Genomic DNA, 21,380 nt, shown 5'->3' with positions numbered 1-21,380 from the left:
AAAAATTAAAGTAAATAAATAAAGAGTAAAAAAAAAAAAAAGAAACCATAAAAAAAAAAAAAGAAAATGTACAGTTGACTTTATCATCAACAAAGTACCTTGAGGGTGTTTTGCTAAGTGAAATAAGTCAGACAGTAAATACTGTATGATCTCAGTTATATGTGGACTCTAAAAGAAAAAAATTCAAACTCAAAAAAACTGAACACACCAAGCTCGTAGAAAAAGAGACCAGATTTATGGTTTTCAGAGTTAGGGGTGGGTGAAGGAATAGTATGCTGCTGCTGCTGCTGCTAAGTCGCTTCAGTCGTGTCCGACTCTGTGCGACCCCATAGACGGCAGCCCACCAGGCTCCACCATCCCTGGGATTCTCCAGGCAAGAACACTGGAGGGGGTTGCCATTTCCTTCTCCCATGCGTGAAAGTGAAAAGTGAAAGTGAAGTCGCTCAGTCGTGTCTGACTCTTTGCAACTCCATGGACTGCAGCCCACCAGGCTCCTCCATCCATGGGATTCTCCAGGCAAGAGCACTGGAGTGGGGTGCCATTTCCTTCTCCCATGCGTGAAAGTGAAAAGTGAAGTGAAGTCTCTCAGTCGTGTCTGACTCTTTGCGACCCCATGGACTGCAGCCCACCAGGCTCCTCCATCCATGGGATTTTCCAGGCAAGAGTACTGGAGTGGGTTGCCAATAGTATAGAGGTGGTCAAAAGGTAGAAACTTCCAGTTATAAGATAAATAAGTACTAGGGGACTTCCCTGGTGATCCAATGGTTAAAAATCCACCTTGCAGTGTAGGGGATGTGGGTTCAATCCCAGGTTAGGGATCTAAGATCCCACATGCTACAGGGCAGCTACGTCTGTGCATAACTACTGAACCCGTGCACTCTAGAGTCCTTGAGCTGCAACTAGAGAGGAGTAAACATACTGCAGTTAAGACCTAACACAGCCAAATTAATTAAATAAATAAATATATTTTTAAAAAGTATTGGAGATGCCATGTACAACAAGATGATAGTGAACACTGTTGTATGGTATGTATGAAGCTTGCTAAGAAACTATATCCTAAAAGTTCTCATCATAAAGAAAACAATATTTTTCTTTTTTGTTTTTTGGTGTCTATGTGGGATGATGGATGTTCACTAAACTTACTGTTGTCATCACTTTGTGATATATAGAAGTCAAGTCACTAGGCTGTATGCCTTAAACTTACATAGTGCTGTATGTCGATTATATCTCAATAAAACTGAAGGGGAAAAAGCCAAAAAAACCCAAAGCACTCTACCCCCAACACACTCACCCACCCCTATTCTGCTAGTCACAGTCAAAGCAATGGCATTGGTGGTGTCTGCAGAGGGGCGCCTCTCCTGGACTCAGCCATGCACATGGCCCTCCGTCAAAAACAACAGGCCCATGTCTCTTCTGTGGGGTCATTCCCAGAGGAAGAGCAACAGAAAGATCCCGCAACTTTGGAAAGATTGCTCTGAAGTGGAGAAGAAATAAAGGAAATCTTTGATTTCCTATGGCTTGCTTGAGGTTTGTTTCCACCTCCCCCCTTCCACTACAGGGGACTGCATTTTTCCCAACTGAATGTCAAAGAAACAAGTTTAATCAAAATCTCTTAGCTGTGGGTTTCCCTTTAGTGCCTGCATCCTTTGGTGCAGAGAGCACAAGCCCAATATGCTGCAACGAATCCCCTCAGGTCATAACAGGGTACTAACTTCCTTCTTCGTGCCTCCACTCGGCCTCTGTACCCTGGGCTGTGAGTAGCATCCGCTTAACCAGGCCCACAAATTCTGGTTTGGTGAACTGTGTGTTTGGGCATTGACTGTTGCCTTCACGGTTATCAGGAGTGAGTTTGCCATCACCCTATCCCTTTCTGTCTTGATTTTACAGAGTTCCACTGCGTGCGTGTGCATACACATATTCCCGCAGAGCAAAGGAAACATGCAGAAAGGAAATTTAGGATTCATTCTTGTCCTTGAGGACCATATAGTTTACAGTAGGGCAGATGATATTTACATATTATTAAAATATATTTGGTCTGATATTTTCTCATAAGGGCTAGCCTGCCCTTTCCCTTGAGGACAGTCTAAGTCACAGTTAAACCATGCCGAGTAAAAACCAGAAGCTCTTCCATCTTTGCTTTTAAGAAAACATTGAAGATTATAGAAGCAAAGTTCATTAATCATTTTCTAAAAGGAAATAGACCCTCTCTACCCTCTTAGAAACCTGAGCAACCGAATAAGCATTCTTTAGGAAATACTAGATTCCCCTTTCCTTGCCAACAACTTCATTTGGCTTCCTATGATTCAGCCCAGGTCCATCATGCCCTTCTATCTTCACTTGTCCTTCATTCAATAAATATCATCAGTCTTGGGCTGGGTCCTGGGGATACTGTGCTGAATGAAATTCGAGGTCTAGTAGGGTAGGTAAGATAGGCACATGAGTCGCTCTGATGCCAGAATACTGCCATATACTTCTGTAAACAAGAAGCTGCTGGAGTCATTTCCCTCCGGGCTGAGCACAAGGAAAGGAGAATGAGGTGGTATTCAAATCCTGGAAGGTAGCAGGAGATCAATCCCTTGATAGGTAGAGACGGAGGAGGGGAGGAAGGCATTGTGAAGGCGGGAGCTCTGCTGGTTGGGAAGGCCATTGAGGGAAGCGGGATGAGGGAGTGAGAGGGTCCCCTCGGAGGGGCACGGGAAATGAGGCTGGAGAGGCTTGCTGGAAGCAGAGCATGGGGAAACTGGGGTGCCAGGCTCTGGAGGAAAGCATGCAGTCAGTGGGCAATGGAGAGGCCTAGGAAGCTCTCAGGGGGAGAACAGTATGACTCCATAGGTGCTGTGGTGTCAGTGAATCTTGGAACAGGAGCTATGGAGCAGGGAAACCTGTTGGGAGGCTTACTGCCCCAGTTTGTGTAAGAGAAACTGGGGGCCCCTTGCCTTTATGAAACGCATGGTGATAGCCCTCCTAGGTGGTAAACTCTCGCATCTTTAGAGAGAGGGCACAGTGCCTCATTCACCTCTGTATTTTCGGTGTGTGGCCCAGAGCAGACTCTCACTGCTTACATTTGTTGAATGTGGGAAGCAGGATCTGCCTGGGCAGATGGGAAGAAGCGTGGTGAGAGGACAGACAGCCCTCCCCGGGGACGTGGAGGCTCAGTTTACACAGACATCCTGTGTGGTGCAACTCACCCTCCCAGCCAGGCTCGGAAAGTTTGTTCTGCAAGCTCTCTTCCTTCGCCTCAGCCCTGCCCCTTTGCTAGTTCTTTCTTCCCAGTATGACGCTCCACAGTTCTCGCTGCCCATCCCTGAGGCTTCTCAAGAGCATAGAGCCCACGAGGAGGGGACTGAGCAAAACTGTCCAGTCTGTCTGTGGAGTCCTGAAGGAACTGTTGGCAATGCTACGTTCTTTCTGTTTAAAATGAAACCCTCCACCTGCCCAGAGGCAGGGGGGCGGACTACGTGGCACCTTTGTTCTCTTCCTGCTCTGAGATTCTGGAAAACAGTTCGATGTGCTCGGACTGACTATTCACTTATATAACCATGGGAATCACATCCTCCCCTCAGGCAAATATCTCACCCACAGACGCGGGAGGGTTTACCTTGCTCCCCTCCTCCCCCTGCCCCGTTCCCCGAATCTTATCAGGTAGGAGGAAGAACCTTTCCCTAGCCGTCTTCCGTAAGACTGAGCATTTGTAAAGCAGCCTAGAAAGCACCTAGAGCCATCATGAGGGCATTTCCAAGTTGTCAGCGAATGGCAGGTTTGGCGGGTGGGGGTGGGGAATGTGCGAATCAAGTCCCGAGATGGAGAGAATACAGAAAACCAGGGATCAAGAGATCACAGCAATGCATAGTCCCCTTCGAGCAGAGGGCTCCCACAAAGGTCAAGGGCCCGAGGAGCTGTCAGCTCAGTCTGCACCGGCAGCAGTGACAAAACTGACACTTTGGCCTCAGTCTGGGACCTCTGCAGATGAGTGTAGCAGAAGCCTTTGCCAGGGAATGCCTTGTGAGACAAGGAGGCTGCCCTACTGTGGAGATGCTGGGTCCCTCCCTCGGACCTCTGCTGGGGCAGGGTCATTGCAATCAGGAGTCTATGAGCCCCTGGAACCATGAGCCCTGCCTCATTCTTATTCCTGCCTTGACAATCACTTCCCTGTTAGCTATTTCTCTGTGGTCAGTTTTCCCCTGACACTCAGGACACTTAGGGGTGGTGGAGCATCAAGTACTAACTAATAGGTGGGATGTGCAACTTTTGATCCTGGTCCAAGCCAAATGGAATTAGGAAAAGCAATGAACTATTTAAACAACATCATGCTACACAGGACAAGCCCACCCACTACCACAGCACAAGATACATTTTAAAATCCCATTTGGACTGTCCATGCTGCTCAGGGTCACTCATGTCGTTCTTCCTCAGCGTCACTGCAGATCATCGAAAGTTGAATGGTTGACTGGCTTCGCTACTTCTCTGTGGCAGTCGTTCATCCTGCCAACTTTTGCTTCTGTTTCTCTTTTTCTGTTTGTCATCTCAGAAAAGAAATTTGATGTTCACCTTGGCAGAGGATTTTTCCCTTTTCAGCCACAGAAGGCAGCCTGTCTTTCATCTCAGAGCATCGTTTCGCAGACCTCCTTCTCCCAACCCCAGCACAGCTCTAATCCTGACCGGAAGAGTAGGTCCAATTCTGTGTCCCCCGGCTTCAGAAGGACAAGGAAAAACTCAAGTCAGTGCTCAGGACTGACTAAAGTGCTGGAGGATAAAAGTGAAAGAAGTCAGGGCTTGTACAGGGTGGACTGCGGGAAGAATGAGTTCCATGTCAAGGCTGGGAAATTGCTCATTCATTCTGGTATGTGCAGGCAAGAAGGGATGGGAGCAGTGTTCTGTTGGGGACAGAATACACTGATTCAGGATGAAGAGGAACGTTCCACAGATGCTACCTGGTCAAGAGGGCAGCTGGCTGGAATTTAGAAGGTGGGAGAAGGAAGAAATGCATATTCAGCCTCCCTTTCTCTTTCCTGGAGCTCTCCTATTCCTCTTGTCTTCTAGCTCCCCAGACTTCCAATGGCCACTCTGGTTATCCAAGTCCTCTTTGTTTTTCTGGAAGGCAGTGGCATGGTAGTGGAAAGAGCACTGGGCTAGAAGCTCAAAGACTGACTCTAGACCTGGCCAACTAGCAAAGGGAATGGCCAAGTTATTCCTCTACTCTGGGCTTCCATTTCCTTATTTGTCAAATGACCTCTAATGTCTCTTTGTGGCCATAAAAATTCGACGATAACCCCACGTGAAAGCCCATGTTTCTCATCTCTTAATGCCTCAAGCTTACCCAACAACAGTGACATTAGATGTTACCTTTTTATTCACTGCCGGCAGAGTCCTGGTGATAGGCCTGAGCTCCACTCAACTGTTAAGCGTCCTGCTTGCCTGCACCACTGTGCCACCGTGGACCCACAGACTAGCCAACTACAACACTGTCTTCTCTATCCCACATCATCAATTTCCCCCTCTGCATTGGATTATTTTCATATAAACTGATATTTCTCTCCTTCTCTTTACTCCATCCCCCTCTGCTCCAATTTCTCTGCTCCTCATTACAACAATGTCCTCACAAGGGTTCTTTACTCATGGTCTCCAAACTTTCTCTTCCCAGTTGCTCTCATTACTATTATTATTGAAACATAATCAACACATTATAAAAGTCATCATTTAAAAGTACACAGTAGGGCTTCCCTGGTGGCTTAGTGGTAAAGAATCCGCCTGCCACTGCAGGAGACATGGGTGCAATCCCTGGTCCAGGAAGATGCCACATGCCACAGAGCAGCTAGGATAGAGTGCCACAACTATTGAGCCTGTGATCTAGAGTCCAGGAGCCGCAACTACTGAGCCTGAGAGTCTAGGGTCCATGCTCCGCAACAAGAGAAGCCGCCACAAGGAGAAGCCCATGCACCGCAACTGCAGAGTATCCTCCACTCACTGCAACTAGAGAAAAGCCCTCACACAGCACAGAGGACCCGGCACAGCCAAAAATAAATGAATACTTTTCAAAGTACACAGTATGCAATTCAGTGGCTTTCAATACATTGACAATGTGTGCAACCATCCGCACCATTTCTAGAACATTTCCATCACCCTCAAAATAAACCCCATACTCAAAAGCAGTCACTCCCCATTCACTCCTCTCCCTAGTTCTTGGCAACCGCTCACCTACTTTGTATGACTTTGCCTTTTGTGGACATCTCATATAAACAGAATTATATAATATTTGTCCTTTTGTGTCTGGCTTCTTTCAGTTAGCATAATGTCTTTGAGGTTCATCCCCATTGTAGCATGTACCAAAACTTCATTGCTTTTCATGGATGAATAATATCCCATGGTATGGATGTACCACATTTTGTTTGGCTACTCGTGACTTGATGGACATGGTACTTTACACTTCTTGACTATTCTGAATAACAGTGCTATGAAGACATGTGTGTCCATTCCCTCTTAAACCTGCTCTGCTAAAGTTTTCATCCCCCACTGCCCAAAACACCTGCTCTTGTCAAGGTAAACAATGATCTTCACAGTGCTGGGTGGAGTGGTCAACTCTCAGCACTTATCTTACTTGACCTATCAGGAGTATTTGACACAGCTGATCACTTCTCCTCCCTTGAGTCACTTGTTTGGCTTTGCTTCCAGGAGATCCCACTCTCCTGGTCTTCTTCCTACTTCACTAGACTTTCTCAGTCTCTTTTTCACTGGTTCCTCTTCATATACTCAACTCTAAACATTGGCGGGCTCCAGGTTCCGTCATCAGATCTCTTTCCTTCCTTGACTACACTCACTTTGCCATGAAGATATCGTGGCTTTAAATACAATCTCAACACTAGTGGATACCAAATTTGCATCTCCAAATTTCAAACTCCAGCCTCTCCCCTCAATTCCAGACTCGTATATCCACTTGCCAACTTGCTATATTCCCTTGGATGTCTAAATTGATTGTAGCCGACCCTGAACTCCCACCCACTATCATGTACTCCTTGACCGGTCTTCCCCATCCTGGTAAATGGAAAGTTCAACACCCACTTGCTATGGCCAAACACTTCGGAGTTATTTCTGACCCTTTTTTCCTCCCATACCCCACATCCCATTTTCTATCCTGATAGCTCTACTGTCAAAATATACTTCGATTATTACCACTTACTGCCCTCAGTCCTTGGTCTAAGTCACCATATTGCCTGGATTATTGAAGTATCATCCTCCCTCCACTACATTCCTTTGCTTCCACCACACAGTCTGTTTTCTGTACAGAGCAACTCTTTAAACATGTAAGGCTGATTATGTCACTCATTTCCTCGAAGCTCTCCAATGGTTCCACCTTTTACTCAAAGTCTTTACAAAGGCCTTCAAAGTCCTATGCAAAGTGGCCCTGGCCACTTTATTGATCTCCTATCCCAACTATGATTGCTCACTCCACTCACAGGGGCTGCCTTACTTGAACACATCAGGTTTGCTCCTGCTGGAGGGTATTTGCCCTTGCTGTTCACCCTGCTGGAAGGTTTTCCCTCTTCCTCCCCCCATACACCCATATACTCACTCCCTCACCTTCTACAGGCATTTACTCAAATGTCACCTTCTAATGAGCCCTTCCCTGATCACTCAGGGGCTTCCCTGGTGATCCAGATGGTAAAGAATCTGTATGCAATGCAGGAGACCCAGGTTTGGTCCCTGGATCAGGAAGATCCCCTGGAGGAGGGCATGGCAACCCACTCCAGTATTCTTGCCTAGAGAATTCCATGTACAGAGGAGTCTGGCTGGCTACAGTCCATGGGATCACAAGGAGTTGGACATGACTGAGCGACTAACACTTTCACTTTTCCCTCCTTTTAAACATCTGGTGCTATAAATAAAGTTGATATGTAAAATATTTTAATGTTCTGTATTAAGAACATCTGACTGTAGCCGGCAAGGCTCCTCTGTCCATGGGATCGCAAAGAATCAGACACGACTGACAGTTTCACTTTCTCTGACCACCCAACCTAAAATAAAACTCCCTTCTGCCCCCACATCTTGATTCCCCCTTACTCTGCTTTATTTCCTTCACAGAACTTACCATCATCTGAAGTTCTGTACAATGTAAGTGCTATAAAGGTAGGGATTGGTATCTGTTTTGCTCAAGGCTCTATCCCCAGCACCAGGTATATACTAGGTGCTCAGCAAATATTTGTTGCATAAAGAACAGTTAAACTGGCTACTTTGTGTTCTTTTTTTCCCCTAGTTTTACTGAGGTATAATTGACAAATAAAACTGCATACAGTTCAAACATACAAAGTGATGATTTGATAAATAAGTGAATGGTTGAACTGGTTATTTTGAAAACTAGTTAATAATTCTGCCATTTCTGGTTGCTTAACTGAATTTAACCAGTAGCTTTCAAGATACTTGTTTGTTTAATTTCAGCTGCAGTGTGACCTTGTGCGACATTTTAAAAAAAAAATCCCTCATTAGAACTTTTATCTTTCCTAAGGGTAGTATATTTTAGAATGTGGGCTCTTGAGTCAGACAGTTGGAGTTTGAATCCTGAACATCTGGGTCTCAGTTTCTTCATCCATAAAATAGGCATCACAGGAGCATGGATCCCATGTTGTTATTTTGGGGATCAAAGAAACTACTTTATGTAATCACCTAGCCTAGGAGCTGGCACATAATAATGCCTCAGTGAACAGTAGCTTTAATTACTCTTATTAAGACGTAAGAGAAAAATTTTCAAGAAATAGAGGAACACCTGCAACAGAAACAAGTGAATATATTTTTCTAAGTGAAACTAAATTAGCTGTCCAGCTCTTTTGTACAAGTGGCATTTCTTTGGGATATGATCCAAAATTTGAAGACCAATTGTTTTGTCCCTTTCCTCTGGAGGCTTTCATGGGACTGGTCCAATTCTTTCCACATTTCTATATCCTTCCCAGGTGGCGCTAGTGGTGAAGAACTCACCTGCCAATGCAGGAGACAAAAAAGACCCAGGTTCAATCCCTGGGTTGGGAAGATCCCCTGGAGGAAGGCATGGCAACCCACTCCAGTATTCTTGCCTGGAGAATCCCATGGACAGAGGAGTCACTTAGCATGCACGCACACATGTCCTCATGGACGAATACACATGAATTCCTCATATTGAATATCTTCGCTTCTCACATTTCTCAACTTGAATGTCATTTCAGGCTCTGGGTTCAGCTCCACCAATTCTTTTCGCTAGGTAAATTGGTTAAAACTTCAGCAATTCCCATGTGGGGATGACGCTTGTTGACTGTTCACAAACTAGCTTTCTAAACAGGTTGACAGGCAAACAAGGTTGCCCCGCCTTAACAGTCAAGGACAGTGGTCTCTGTTTCCATCAGGACACCTCCTAGTAGTCAGCCTTCAGACACACCTTGTGTAAATTCCCCATTAAACAAAGTTATCATAGACCTGGTCTGTGAATACCCAAGTGTGCTAGAGCCTGCTTTATGTGGGGAAACTGGGTGGGGGCTGGGGGGGAGGTGCAAGCCTGTACTGGAGTTTTGACTCCACTTTGCCCAGAAGCAGCCTCTCCAGTTTGAGCATTTGTCCCACATCACTTCACACAAGCTTTCATGGCCCACTGTTCCTAACTCCCACAGCAATTTTACACTGAGTTGGGCTGAACTGGGCTGGGCACGCATTCATTCATTCATTCATTTAACCCCACAGGGATCAATAAATACCAGTTAAACTACAGTTTCTTTGCTACTTTAGAACTACTTTCTAGTTTTGTTATTTAAATGAAAATTTCTCTTGTTTTCCCAGCAATGCTGTAAATTTTTCTGAGTACATGGACTTCCACCTCATTCCTGTCTCCTGCAGTGCCACACTTGATTCTTCATTCAGCCTATGTTTTTATTATTATGCTTTGCAAAAGTGCTCTGGAGACATGGGTTTGAACCCTAGGAGTTAGGTTAAAATTTTCTCCTTGACTTTTTATTTTTTTTAATTGTGGTTGTTAGGAGAAAATAGCATGCAACACCCAGCAATTACTAAGTCATGTTCCCACTGTAGTACAATTTCAAATATAAACCTAAAAGAGCCCATGTTGAGAATTAGAAACTTACTCATAAACGGTTGTCCATCCATTTTCGTTACTTTTGGTAGCCAGGAGCCCAGTGTTCCCTGGATAGGTCATCAAGGCCAGATTGTAGCCTTGAGCTGACACTCTTTTCAGGACTCCGTTGCTGCTTATGGTCAGCCAGTAGACCTGCCCGCCGGGCACCACCAGCCAAAGGGGCATTCCGCTTGCGTCTCGGCGAATATGCACGGAGTTGCCATTGCTGCTGGTAATCGCACCCAAGTCGCCTTCAGCATTGTAGGTGAAATTATACACATAGTCTCTCGTTATCAAGTTCAAGGTGTGCAGGTGGGTTCCATTGACGGTGAACTGATAGAGTTCCTGATCGGCAGGTGAGGCAATCTCATAAAGATTCATGTCATTTAAATGGGCTTGGTTCCTGCTAATGGTACGAATTCGAACATTCCCAAGGTCTGCCACGTAGAGAGTACCATCAGGTGACACTGCTAAAGAGGAAGGGGCTTTCATCTTGGCATCTTTGGCATAGCCACCATCGCCTGTGGAAGGAAGACCCTGATTTTAATAGCTGTCGTCACAGCATTTTAGAAACATACCAAATACAAAAAATGGCTATATATCAAGAATCATTTTTTTTAAAAAAGAATCATTTTATAGAACACTGTAAAGCAATTTTCCCCCAATTAAAAATTAAACTTAAAGAAAAAAAAAAGAATTTACCCCCCCTCCCAAGAATCATTTTAAAGGGAACAATCAGTGAACCAACATTCTCCATGTGCCCCAATTGGATATTTGAAGTCCATTATTCACAATTTTTGAGTCAGCACCACTGAAGATGAACAGAAGATGCAATGATCTCAGTGAACACCAATTGTGTGAAATCTTCAATCCTGCTGTTCCACATCTATTGTATTGCTGGATACAAAAACAGCAAATAATAACAGCCACCCCAAATCTGGCTGGAAATCCATGAGACTTATGCCTGTCCATGCTCGTAGGATCTATGTCAGGGCTTTCCATTCCTTCTCTGCCCAGAGAACCTTTCTTCTGTTAATTCTCATTGTCACATTGTCAAAGTACACTAAGTCTGTAAGTGCATCAATGACTCAGAACATCAAATTTGATAACCAGAATAAATATTCCAGTTTTGCCTTGAAAGAAAGATACCAATTAGCAAAATAACTATAAAACTAATTGTCCAGGGAAACACTGGAAGTATCGATTAAAAGTCCTATCGACCAAGTTGCTCACTCCTGATTCCTCTGTCCCAAGGAAAGACAAAGGTTAAAAGAACCATTTGGGCCCGGATGAGCGGTTTAATAGGGCTGCATGTAGCATGGAGGGATTTCCACATTCCAGCAATAAATGCATCTATTGACATTTACAGGACAGTTTACTATCTGAAATATCCACTCCTGTGTTTTGGTGCAAAGGCTCTTTCTTCTCCCCACCTCCTTATCAATTGGAAGTAAAGGGCACTATTGGTTATGAAAAAATTTTGGATTAAAAAAAAAACCAACGTAAGTAGAAGGCTGATGTCTTGAGAACCCTCCATTGTGAGATTTAATTATGTCCATGAACCCCCAAAGCAGTCTGTTCCTAGTCCCTTTGGGTTTCAAGCAGCTCACATTATTAATCTGGAAATCAGTCACTTAGTTGAAGTAATTTTTTCCTTACCCAAATCAGTAAGTGCAGGTTTTACCTAGCTATCCTTTCTCTAAAATACAAAAAATATGGGGACCTCACATTTGGATAGTGGCCCTAACTTCTTGAGCACCCAAACTTTTACTATACTAGTTTATCTTCAAAACAGTGAGGTGCTGTAACTGAGACATGTGATCACTCTACTTAGCAGGTGGAATGAGTCATGAAGAGTTTTATGGCTTTCCTAGGGTCACTCAGTGACTCAGTTGCAGAGCCAAGGCCAGACACTAAGCTGTCTGACCGCCAATCCATTGCTTTCTCCACTGCCTCATACCAATGTTTACAAGGACCACTTTTGCTCTTTTTTTGACTTTAAGATGCCCGTTTTTCTTTTGAAAACAGAGAAGGGGAGCTGGTGAATTGCTTAAAAGGTCATACCTGAAAAACAGTCACAGTTGGGATCAATTTTGCAGTCACAGTCAGTGGGGGCCCCAGCTATGATGGAGATCTCCCCATTGGTGGTAACTTGCTGAATGCGGTTTACTTTCCTCTCATCTGTTTCAGCTATGAAGAGCAGCCCGCTGTGGGAGACGCTGATGGCCCTTGCTGACTCTAGAGTGGAGTGAATTGCTACCTTGCTGACCAAGAAATGATCGATGCCTGGCACCTGGCAGTGAATGGGGCGCCCTGCAATGATCCGCACTCGCCGGTTCTCAGAAATTTGCAGCACAATATTGTTATCCAAGACATACAATGAATTGTCCATGGGATTGACTGCAAGGTCTGTTGGCCACTCTAATCGCACCTGCAAAAAGAACAGAACACACACCATTAAGTTACAATATCTTTCTGGGGCAGTTTTATCTTGAAAGAAAAATTGGCTTATTGGTCTCCCACCCCCTGCAACAGCCCCGTCTCTTGAATTCCAGCAATGTTGGTGTCATCTGGCAAAGTTGGGAAGGACAGTTGATTAAATGTTCTGGTAAACACATTTACCATTTATGGATTTCCAAAATACTGTGAATTATTTTCTCCCTATAATTCCAGAAAGACCCCTTTCAGAGCATGGTCTCCTTACTACGTCTCAAATTCATCTACTTCTCCCCATCCCCACTGTTGTCAGCCTAATTCAGGCCACTGTCATCCCTCACCTGGGCCACTGCAGGAGCCTGAGACACATCAAGGAGATAGGAGCAAAAGGACTGGGGTGTGTGTGTGTGTGTGTGTGTGTGTGTGTGTGTGTGTGAGTATATGTGTGTGAGTGTGTGTGTGAGCGTGTGTGTGTGTGAGTGTGTGTGTGTGTGGGTGGTCTGGTGTGCTGGGCACTGGAGTTAGAAGCAAAAGGACTGGTGTGTGGGTGTGTGTGTGAGTGTATGTGTGAGTGTGTGTGTGTGAGTTTGAATGTGTGTGTATGTGGGGTGGTCTGGTGTGCTAGGCACTGGAGTTAGAAGCAAAAGGACTGGTGTGTGTGTGTGTATGAGTGTGTGTGTGAGTGTGTGTGAGTGTGTGTGTGGGTGGTCTGGTGTGCTGGGCACTGGAGTTAGAAGCAAAAGGACTGGTGTGTGTGTGTGTGTGTGTGTGTGAGCTTGAATGTGTGTGTGTGGGTGGTCTGGTGTGCTAGGCACTGGAGTTAGAAGCAAAAGGACTGGTGTGTGTGTGTGACTGTGTGTGTGTGTGTGTGTGTGTGTAGGTCTGGTGTGCTGGGCACTGGGGACACATAGGCAAGCAAACACAGATCTACTCTAGTTCCTTTTTTGACACAGGAGTCAGCCCAGGGCCTACCCTGACATTACCCCACCAGCTGTTGTTCACCACTGGGCACTTCTCAGAGAACGACGTTACGTTATGTGCACTCTCAACTCCACCACTCACTTATTCTGTACTTTATTTCCCTTGTCTTACGGCTAGACCAAGGCAGAAGAGTGGGCCCCATTCCTGGCCTAGATAGTAGCAGTGATGTAGCTGCTCTTCTTTCTGCCTTGAGTGAAAGCCCAAGGTAAGCTTTGTTTTTCTCATTGAATCTGAAAGTCTGAAAACAAGATATGGGCTGTCATCACATTCTGAGGCCCACTATTTCCCATTTGGAAGAGGCCTTCCATTCAGTAATGAAGTGGACAAAGGCCAGTCTGAGATAAATGTCCCTCTAATTCTGTCTCTTAATGGAGGGCAACTGGTGACACTGTAAAGAAGACAAAGGTTGTCTCTGACCTCCCCTCTTGCACCACCTGGGGCTCTCTGCCCCCCGTGTCTGAGTGTCTCCCCTAGACACCCAGAAGCCTCAACCTGTCCTCCTGTTTCTACGTGCCCTCAGTCTCGACATGGGCTGGCCTTCTCTGGTCAGTACCATATGCCTCTGGGCAGTTAGGAATTTGAATGCTAATGGAGTATAAAGCTGAGCTTGTGTTATGCATGTTCTACAGAGCCTTTCAGACTGAGGCCATTGGATAAACATTAAACACCAGCCTTAACAGCTCCCAGAGCAGTTTGCTGTGATGTGTTCCTCCACACTTCTGTCTGAGGCCCTTGCATGTCAATGCCCTGTCAACTAAGAGGGAGAACAGTGAGACGGTGCACTTCTGCCATGGGCCTTCACTCTGGACCTCCGTATACACCATTGGGCTGGTACAGAAGCTGTTTGCATGTGCTGGGCCTATGGAGCATGGTCCCCCAGGAAATAAGCTGGGGTTAGCTGAGGAAGAGGAAATGAATTTATTTCAGTCCAACGCTCCTATTTGGATCAAATCTGAAGTCAGTGACCCAGAGAAAACAAAGCTGGCAGAAATGACGTTCTAATTATCCCCACTCCGAGAGCTGAGGCCAGGGCAGAGGCCGGGGACAGCACACACCTGGCAGATGTCAGAGAAGGACATGTTTTGGACTCTGTTCTCTGCTGTCAAGGCCGCCTCTGAAATAAAGGCTGGTAGTTGGAAGATGAGCTGTTAAATTCTCCAACTCGCCCCATCTGATTTCAGTCAACACTATTGGTGTCATGTTTATTAGGTTTAATGTCGCCTCAAAAATACACCAGCTACTCTGTTTGTTTTCTGTTCCATCAAATAAGTCTCCCTCTGGCAGTTTCCTGTGACTAAAGTGGCGTTTGTGCTTCTGAGACACTTTCTGTACCAGCTACACAGAATCCCTTTAATTCCCATTTGATTTGGCTGGGCAGCTAGTCTCTGAAATCTCCTCAGATGAAAGATGTGTGGCTACTTAGTAGTCTGGGGCCTGTGTTTTCAGAAACTGAACCTTTTCACCTCTCTTAGGTTGCTAGTTCCTTTTATATCTTTCTCATGTTAAATACTCCCATTTCTGGGTAGTATTTCAAGGAACTGGTGGTTTGTACCAAGGCATTTCCACAACATACAAGCTAATGTAGAGGATGGAGTCTTTGCACTGACTCTGGCAGTCAGAATTAGCATCTTTTAGTTGCAGAGAAACCCAAGAATTACACACTACTGAGATGGGGCTAAGGTTCACCACTGAGGGCTGTTGGCATTTGTCCAAGTGGACGGAAAGAAACATTTCTTTGGGGGTGTTAGCAGCAGAAAGAGCTGAAGGGACAGTCGTGAGGTTTTGGGATTTTTGCATTGTGACCCGGCCTGCAGGCAAACCATTTGGCCTAATTTGTGGTCATTGCCCCACCTTGTAAAAATACATTAATTTGTTTGAAATGTCAAAATGTATTTAAGCTAAACTAGCAGTAAAGGTCACTGGTGTAGCCGCCAGCTGGTGGAATATATCCATCTCCCAACAACCTTCCCTGAGAAATAACCCTGAGCAGAAAGGAGCCCTTGGTCTGGATGTCAAGCCTTGACAACGCCACGTCTTCCTCTGCTAACTGAAAATTTGCCTTGAAGGCACTTGGCTCTCAGGTCAGTCAGTCCCATGGTTGGCTTAAAGAGCAAGTTAAGTTTGACCTAAGTGGTAGTTTATAAAGCAGCAGGCTCTTAAAGGGGAAAATCCACGTGTAACAGCAATATCTGAATATGAGCCGGCGATCAGACCAAACTAGAAAATTCCTCAGTTATAAACTTCATTCCACACTGTAGACGCAGACCATAATTAGTTAACTGGGGCTCTCCTTAACAGTTTCAAGGCCGGTTCTTTCCCATATTAGTGTGCATGCTCAGTTGCTCAGTCGTGTCTGACTTTTGTGACCCTACAGACTGTAGCCCACCAGGCTCCTCTGTCCTGAGGATTCTCCAGGCATATTAGTGTGTAATCCTGGCAAATGAGGTATCTCCTATGAGTCTCTGATTTCTTCATCTGCCACAAGAAAAAGAAGCTAATGATAGTCTACCTACCTTTTAGAGAGATTGTGTGGATTGATTGAGATGGGGATGTAAGATACTCAGCCCAGGGTCTGGACAAAGTAAGGGACAGGAAATGGCGTTAACATGAAAAATGGTTTCAAAGTCACAAACCTTTAGGGATCTAGTCCAGTTACCATACAATATAGTTCCCTTTCAGCTCTGCTTCCCAGACTTCACTTGTGCACATCACAGCTTCATGAATTTTGCCTTGGCCGTCCACTACTTGTACTACTACAAACTTAATATTTTTCTTTAAATTGACCTACTTTTTAAATATAAACAGGTGCTGCCCCTTCCTTTGAACTGGTCCTAATCAATAACATCTATAAAATTACAGGCACACTCATCTGAGCCTTTAATAAAAGTACCTACTGTTTATTGAGTGCTTCCTATGTGTCAGGCTCTTTACATGGATTATTACTTTATATGCTTAGAGTAATCACTTGAGAAAGAAACTATCAATATCCCCATTTTCAGATGTCGGCTCTTAGCCTTTCTGCTGTCTGATTTCTCACCTAGAAGAATGGACATGTTTCTTCATGTTCTTCTCACCAAGCTGGCCTTCCCTTTACTCTAAAGGTTGATTTCAACCTTTTTTTTTTTTTTTTTGCTGAGAAGGTCAAAGCTCACTAGCAATTGAGTGATTTATCTTCTTTCTTATTTGCTTTCTTTCAGTTCAAAGCTTTGTGGGTGCCTGCTCTGTGTCAAGTACTATTATAAAGGTAAATAAAAAAGGTCCCTGCCCTTGATTAGTTCACAGTTCAAGCGACAGAAGGCAGATACAGAAACAGGTCATGTCAATATAACGTGGTTAATTGCCACAAAAAACACATGCCTAGGGTGACATGCGAACACATAGGAGGAAGTTTGGGGCAATACTGCTATTAATAGAAGACAATGTAAACTTAGTCTTAAAGGATGGGACCTCCCTGATGGGCCAGTGGCTAAGACTCTGAGCTCCCAAGGCAGGGGGCCTGGGTTTGATCCCTGGTTAGGGAACTAGATCCCTTGTGCTAAAGATGCCACATGCTGCAATAAAAATTGAAGATCCCATGTGCCACAACTAATATCTGGTGCAGCCAAATAAATATTTTATAAACATCTTGAAGGATGAAGCAAAGGTACTGAGAAAAAGCACAAAACCATATGGGGGTGGGGCATTCGCCACAGCCTGAGATTGCTGGAACATAAAATAGGGTAGGTAGTAGTGGCAAATGAGGTTCACATGTTTCCAAGGGCTAATTTTAAGTCTCTCCACTGGGGCACTATTGTCTTTTGTGGCCAGATAATTCTTTGTTGTGGGGGCTGTCCTGTCCTGTATAAGATATTTAGCAGCGTCTCTGGTCTTTATTCACTAAATGTAACTAATACCTTCCCCTGACTTGTGATAACCAAAATGTCTCCAGATATTAACAAATGTCCCCTGAGGGGCAAACTGTCTCTTGTTTAGAACCACCGCACTAAGGATGAAGGACTGTGTATGCTAAGGACTTTAGACTTGAACTGTGGGTGTTGAGGTATCAGCGACCATCTTCTAAGTCGAGGGTTCACATGGTCAGACTAGGGCTTTAGAGAGATCACTTGGGCTGCAGTTCAAGGGGCAGGCTGATGAATGAGAACCAATTTAGAGGCCAGATGGTCACCAGTACACTCACACGTTAATGCAGTCATCTATCCACCCAAAATGAAAGTGAAGTTGCTCAGTTGTCTCCGACTCTTTGAGACCCCATGGACTGTAGCCTACCAAGCTTCTCCGTCCACGGGATTTTCCAGGCAAGAATACTGGAGTGGGTTGCCATTTCCTTCTCCAGGAGATCTTCCCAACCCAGGGATTGAACCCGGGTCTCCTGCACGGTAGGCAGACACTTTACTGTCTGAGCCACCAGGGAAGTCCCCATTCACCCAACCCCCTCACAAATATCTGAGTGCTGATTCAGGCACAGTCCCTGCCCTCATGGTGCTTAGAGTTGGCTTTACTGTATCTCATACTTTTTTGTATTTACAAAGCCCTTTGAGAAACTAATTGAAGCTATATACTCTCTCCCTAGAAAAAGGCTCAGATGTGGTAGAAGGAAGTGGTTAGGAGCTCAGGTTTTGGAGTTAAGATTTCCTGGGTTCAAAATTCTCTCTGCTATTTGCTAGCTCTGTGACCCTGGAGCAAATCAGGTAACCTGTCTGAGATTCAGTTTCGTCATCTAGAAATTGGCGAGAGTAATATCTCCTCAAAAACTTATAGAAACTATACCAAAAAATCTACATAAAGCACTAAGCTCACTGCCTGATACACAGAAAGAGCTCTGTAAAAGGCTACTTTTTATCATGGAACATGCCTGTATTTCTTCACATTCCTGTTAAGACTATCACAATGTTGTCTTCCTTGGCTATCTCATGAAGCGTCTCCCTTTGTCTTTTTTTTTTTTTTGGCTTCACCATGGGGCATGTGGGATATCTTAGTTCCCCAACCAGGGATCAAACCTGCACTCTCTGCATTGAAAGCATGGAGTCTTAACTACTGGATCATCAGGGAAGTCTCTCTCATAAACTCTTAAGTGCAGTCACTTTGTCATGCTCTTTCAAGGTTTCCATTTCTTTTCTGTCACCAACCATTTCCTCTTTGTCCATTTATTCCATAGCTTGGGAATCCTTTTAAGCCATGCACCCTCCAAGAAACATTTGGCTTATATTGGGATATATTATTTCACATATATTTGTCAGCCAGTTTCATGGCTAATATTTTAGCTTATTACTTGGAATTCCTCACTGTTATTTGTAACAGTACTCTTGGTACAGTTCCAAGTATAGAACATGCTACTTATATAGTTTCCTTTCTTTTGCCCCAAATAGCTCTCTCTCCCATTTTAGGCATTATGCCAGGCACTAGGGAGCCAGTTCTAACCAAGACAGACTAGACCCTGCCCTCACGAAGTTGACAATCTTTGGCTGACTTCATTTCCTTCATTCTCCAATAGGTATAGGGTGTTAGTGACATAAAGAAGTAGACTACTTCTGTTCCATTCCATTATTTTACGAAATTAACTTTCAAGGAAGAGCCTAAGAAACATATCATGACAGTTACTATATTTTGCCATTGCTACCAAGTGCTAATAACTTCTTTTCCCCAAGTTCAACTGTGCTGAAGAAACCAGCTGTTTCCCAAATGGCCCTGTCTCCCTATCCTAAACAGGACACTTCTCATCTCCCGCCTTTCATACATATCCAGCCTTATGGCTCATTTAAAAAATGACTGTTTGCTTCTGATCTCTGAGGCCTCTTCAGCAGGAATTTCCAGGAAGCGTATGATTATCATTTCTGTAGTACGCCAACCCTGGGGAAGATGCAGTGATGGGACATGATGCTCTCTGCCAGGTGTGCTGCCAGCTCCATGTTAGATTTCCCCATGCTTCTAAAAGCTGACAACTCCAGATTGTTAGCATCACTTTTTGTCAGTTTTCAAATGGCCTTCTCATTTCTTGACACTGATACTGTCTGAGCTTCTTCAGATTTATAAAAGAGGGAAAAAATCGTCTGGAGAAAGTTTGGCTTTCTGCAATTGGAAGGCACGATGACACCTTTGAGAGTGATGGCCCTTATTGATCTTGCTTTTAAAACGTGGAAATTATTAGAAGATGAAATACACCAAGTCTACATGGACTTGTCAACTGGCAAATTATTTTCCATTATCTCATATTCACATTCTTGTGTTTCTCTGAATAACGGCTGGAGAGTTTGAGGAACTCCTTAACCTTTGGTCAGATGTCTCAGCATGGTCTGTGTCCATGGCTGCCTAATCAGAAAAACTGACACTTAAGTCACATTACTCATGGCAGATGCATAGCCAGGATTAATCTAATCAAGAGTTACAGCTGGACTGATCTTTAGAATCACTTTGCTGCAGAACCTATAGATTAAATCACATCTACCCCAATGTTTCAAGAACATTTTGGAAGTTGAGGAAACAAAGCGAAGCAAAACAAACAAAACAATTCCAAAGCAGACCTGGTATATTTCATATTGTAATAATTTCCACTTTTTATCTACTAATTATTTTTTAAATTTACTTATTTGGCTGTGCCAGGTCTTAGCTGCAGCTCATGGGATCTTTGATCTTGGCTGTGGCATGTGGGATCTAGTTCCCTGATCAGGGATGGAACCTGGGCCCCCTGCATTGGGAGAGCTGTGTCTTAAACACTGGAGCACCAGGGAAGTCCCAATTTCCACATTTTAAAAGGAAGATCAACAGGAGCCCTCACTCTGAAACATAGCATGTGCTTTCCAACTCCCCAAACCAAACTTTCTCTAGATGACTTTTACACATTTGAAGAAGCTTAGACAAGATCAGGGTCAAAACAAAGTGTTGAATTTGTGGTTACTAAGATGCTGTGGCAGAGACTACCAGTTCTAGGGCTACCCTACCATTATTTCACTCTTTCCTCCTTAGTGCATGAGTGTATGCTAAGTCTCTTTAGTCATGTCCGACTCTTTGCGACCCCATGGACTGTAGCCCACCAGGCTCCTCTGTCCATGGGATTCTCCAGGCAAGAATACTGGAGTGGGTTGCCATTTTCCTCCTCCAGGGGATCTTTCTGACCCAGGGATCGAACCCGAGTCTCCTGTGGCTCCTGCATTGATGGTGGATTCTTTACCGCTGAGCCACCAGGGAAGCCCTTCCTCCTTAGTAGTATATCTCTAATCTTAAAATTTGGGCACACTGCTGTCTAGAACAGAAGACATCCTAGGCTTATTTGCAATTATCTGTAGCCATGTGATTAAGTTCAAGGCAATAAGATGTAAGACAAGGTGTGAAAGTAGCCACACTTTTAAGTTGATGCTGCTTAAGGAGGGCTGACTCAACCGGAATGAGCCCCTTTTGCCCTTTCTTCCAGCATGCAATATGGATATAAGTGGTGGTAATTTTAGCAGATGTCTTAGACCATGAGGTGGCCACGAAAATGAAAGGCATGCACCAGGATGGCAGGGCAGAATTATGGGAACCTGGGTCCCAGATGACCTCATGGAACCACCACCTAGTCCTAGACTGTAGATCAAGTCTGGCTGCTATCTTGCTTATGTCACTGTTGTGTTTGTGTGGGGGGGGAAGGGGGGTTGTGACATTCTGTTCTCAGCTGAATCCAATCACAACCAAGAAAATGCTCTGTTAGGCTTTGTTTGTGTCTGGTGCTACTGGTCAAACAGGTCTAGCAAATTTCTAGGTTTACATCTCTGTGATAGATCACCAGTGTTTGCAAAATTAAATTAAGTTGACATAAATTAATGCCTGAAAGTGGCTGACACCGGTGCCAAAGTCCACTAGGGCAGCCCTTTGTTATGAGGATGACTAACTTAGTGATTAACCTCAA

General features: G+C 44.6%; 1 protein-coding gene across 3 annotated transcripts in view; it reads right to left on the bottom strand.

Moving 5' to 3' along the window:
• TENM1 (teneurin transmembrane protein 1) overlaps positions 1-21,380 on the bottom strand; it is a 612,361-nt gene that overhangs the window by 29,250 nt on the left and 561,731 nt on the right. For all 3 annotated transcript variants that reach the window (XM_065915017.1, XM_065915018.1, XM_065915019.1), the window contains 2 exons: positions 12,149-12,515; positions 10,095-10,605 (listed from right to left, as the gene is read on the bottom strand). In XM_065915017.1, the coding sequence (XP_065771089.1) occupies positions 10,095-10,605; positions 12,149-12,515 (878 nt within the window). The remainder of the gene's footprint in view (positions 1-10,094; positions 10,606-12,148; positions 12,516-21,380) is intronic.

This window comes from Muntiacus reevesi, chromosome X (assembly GCF_963930625.1).
Source record: "Muntiacus reevesi chromosome X, mMunRee1.1, whole genome shotgun sequence".
Classification (NCBI taxonomy): domain Eukaryota; kingdom Metazoa; phylum Chordata; class Mammalia; order Artiodactyla; family Cervidae; genus Muntiacus; species Muntiacus reevesi.
The sequence above is the reverse complement of the archived record's forward strand: the minus strand, read 5'-3'. Positions and strand labels throughout refer to the sequence as shown.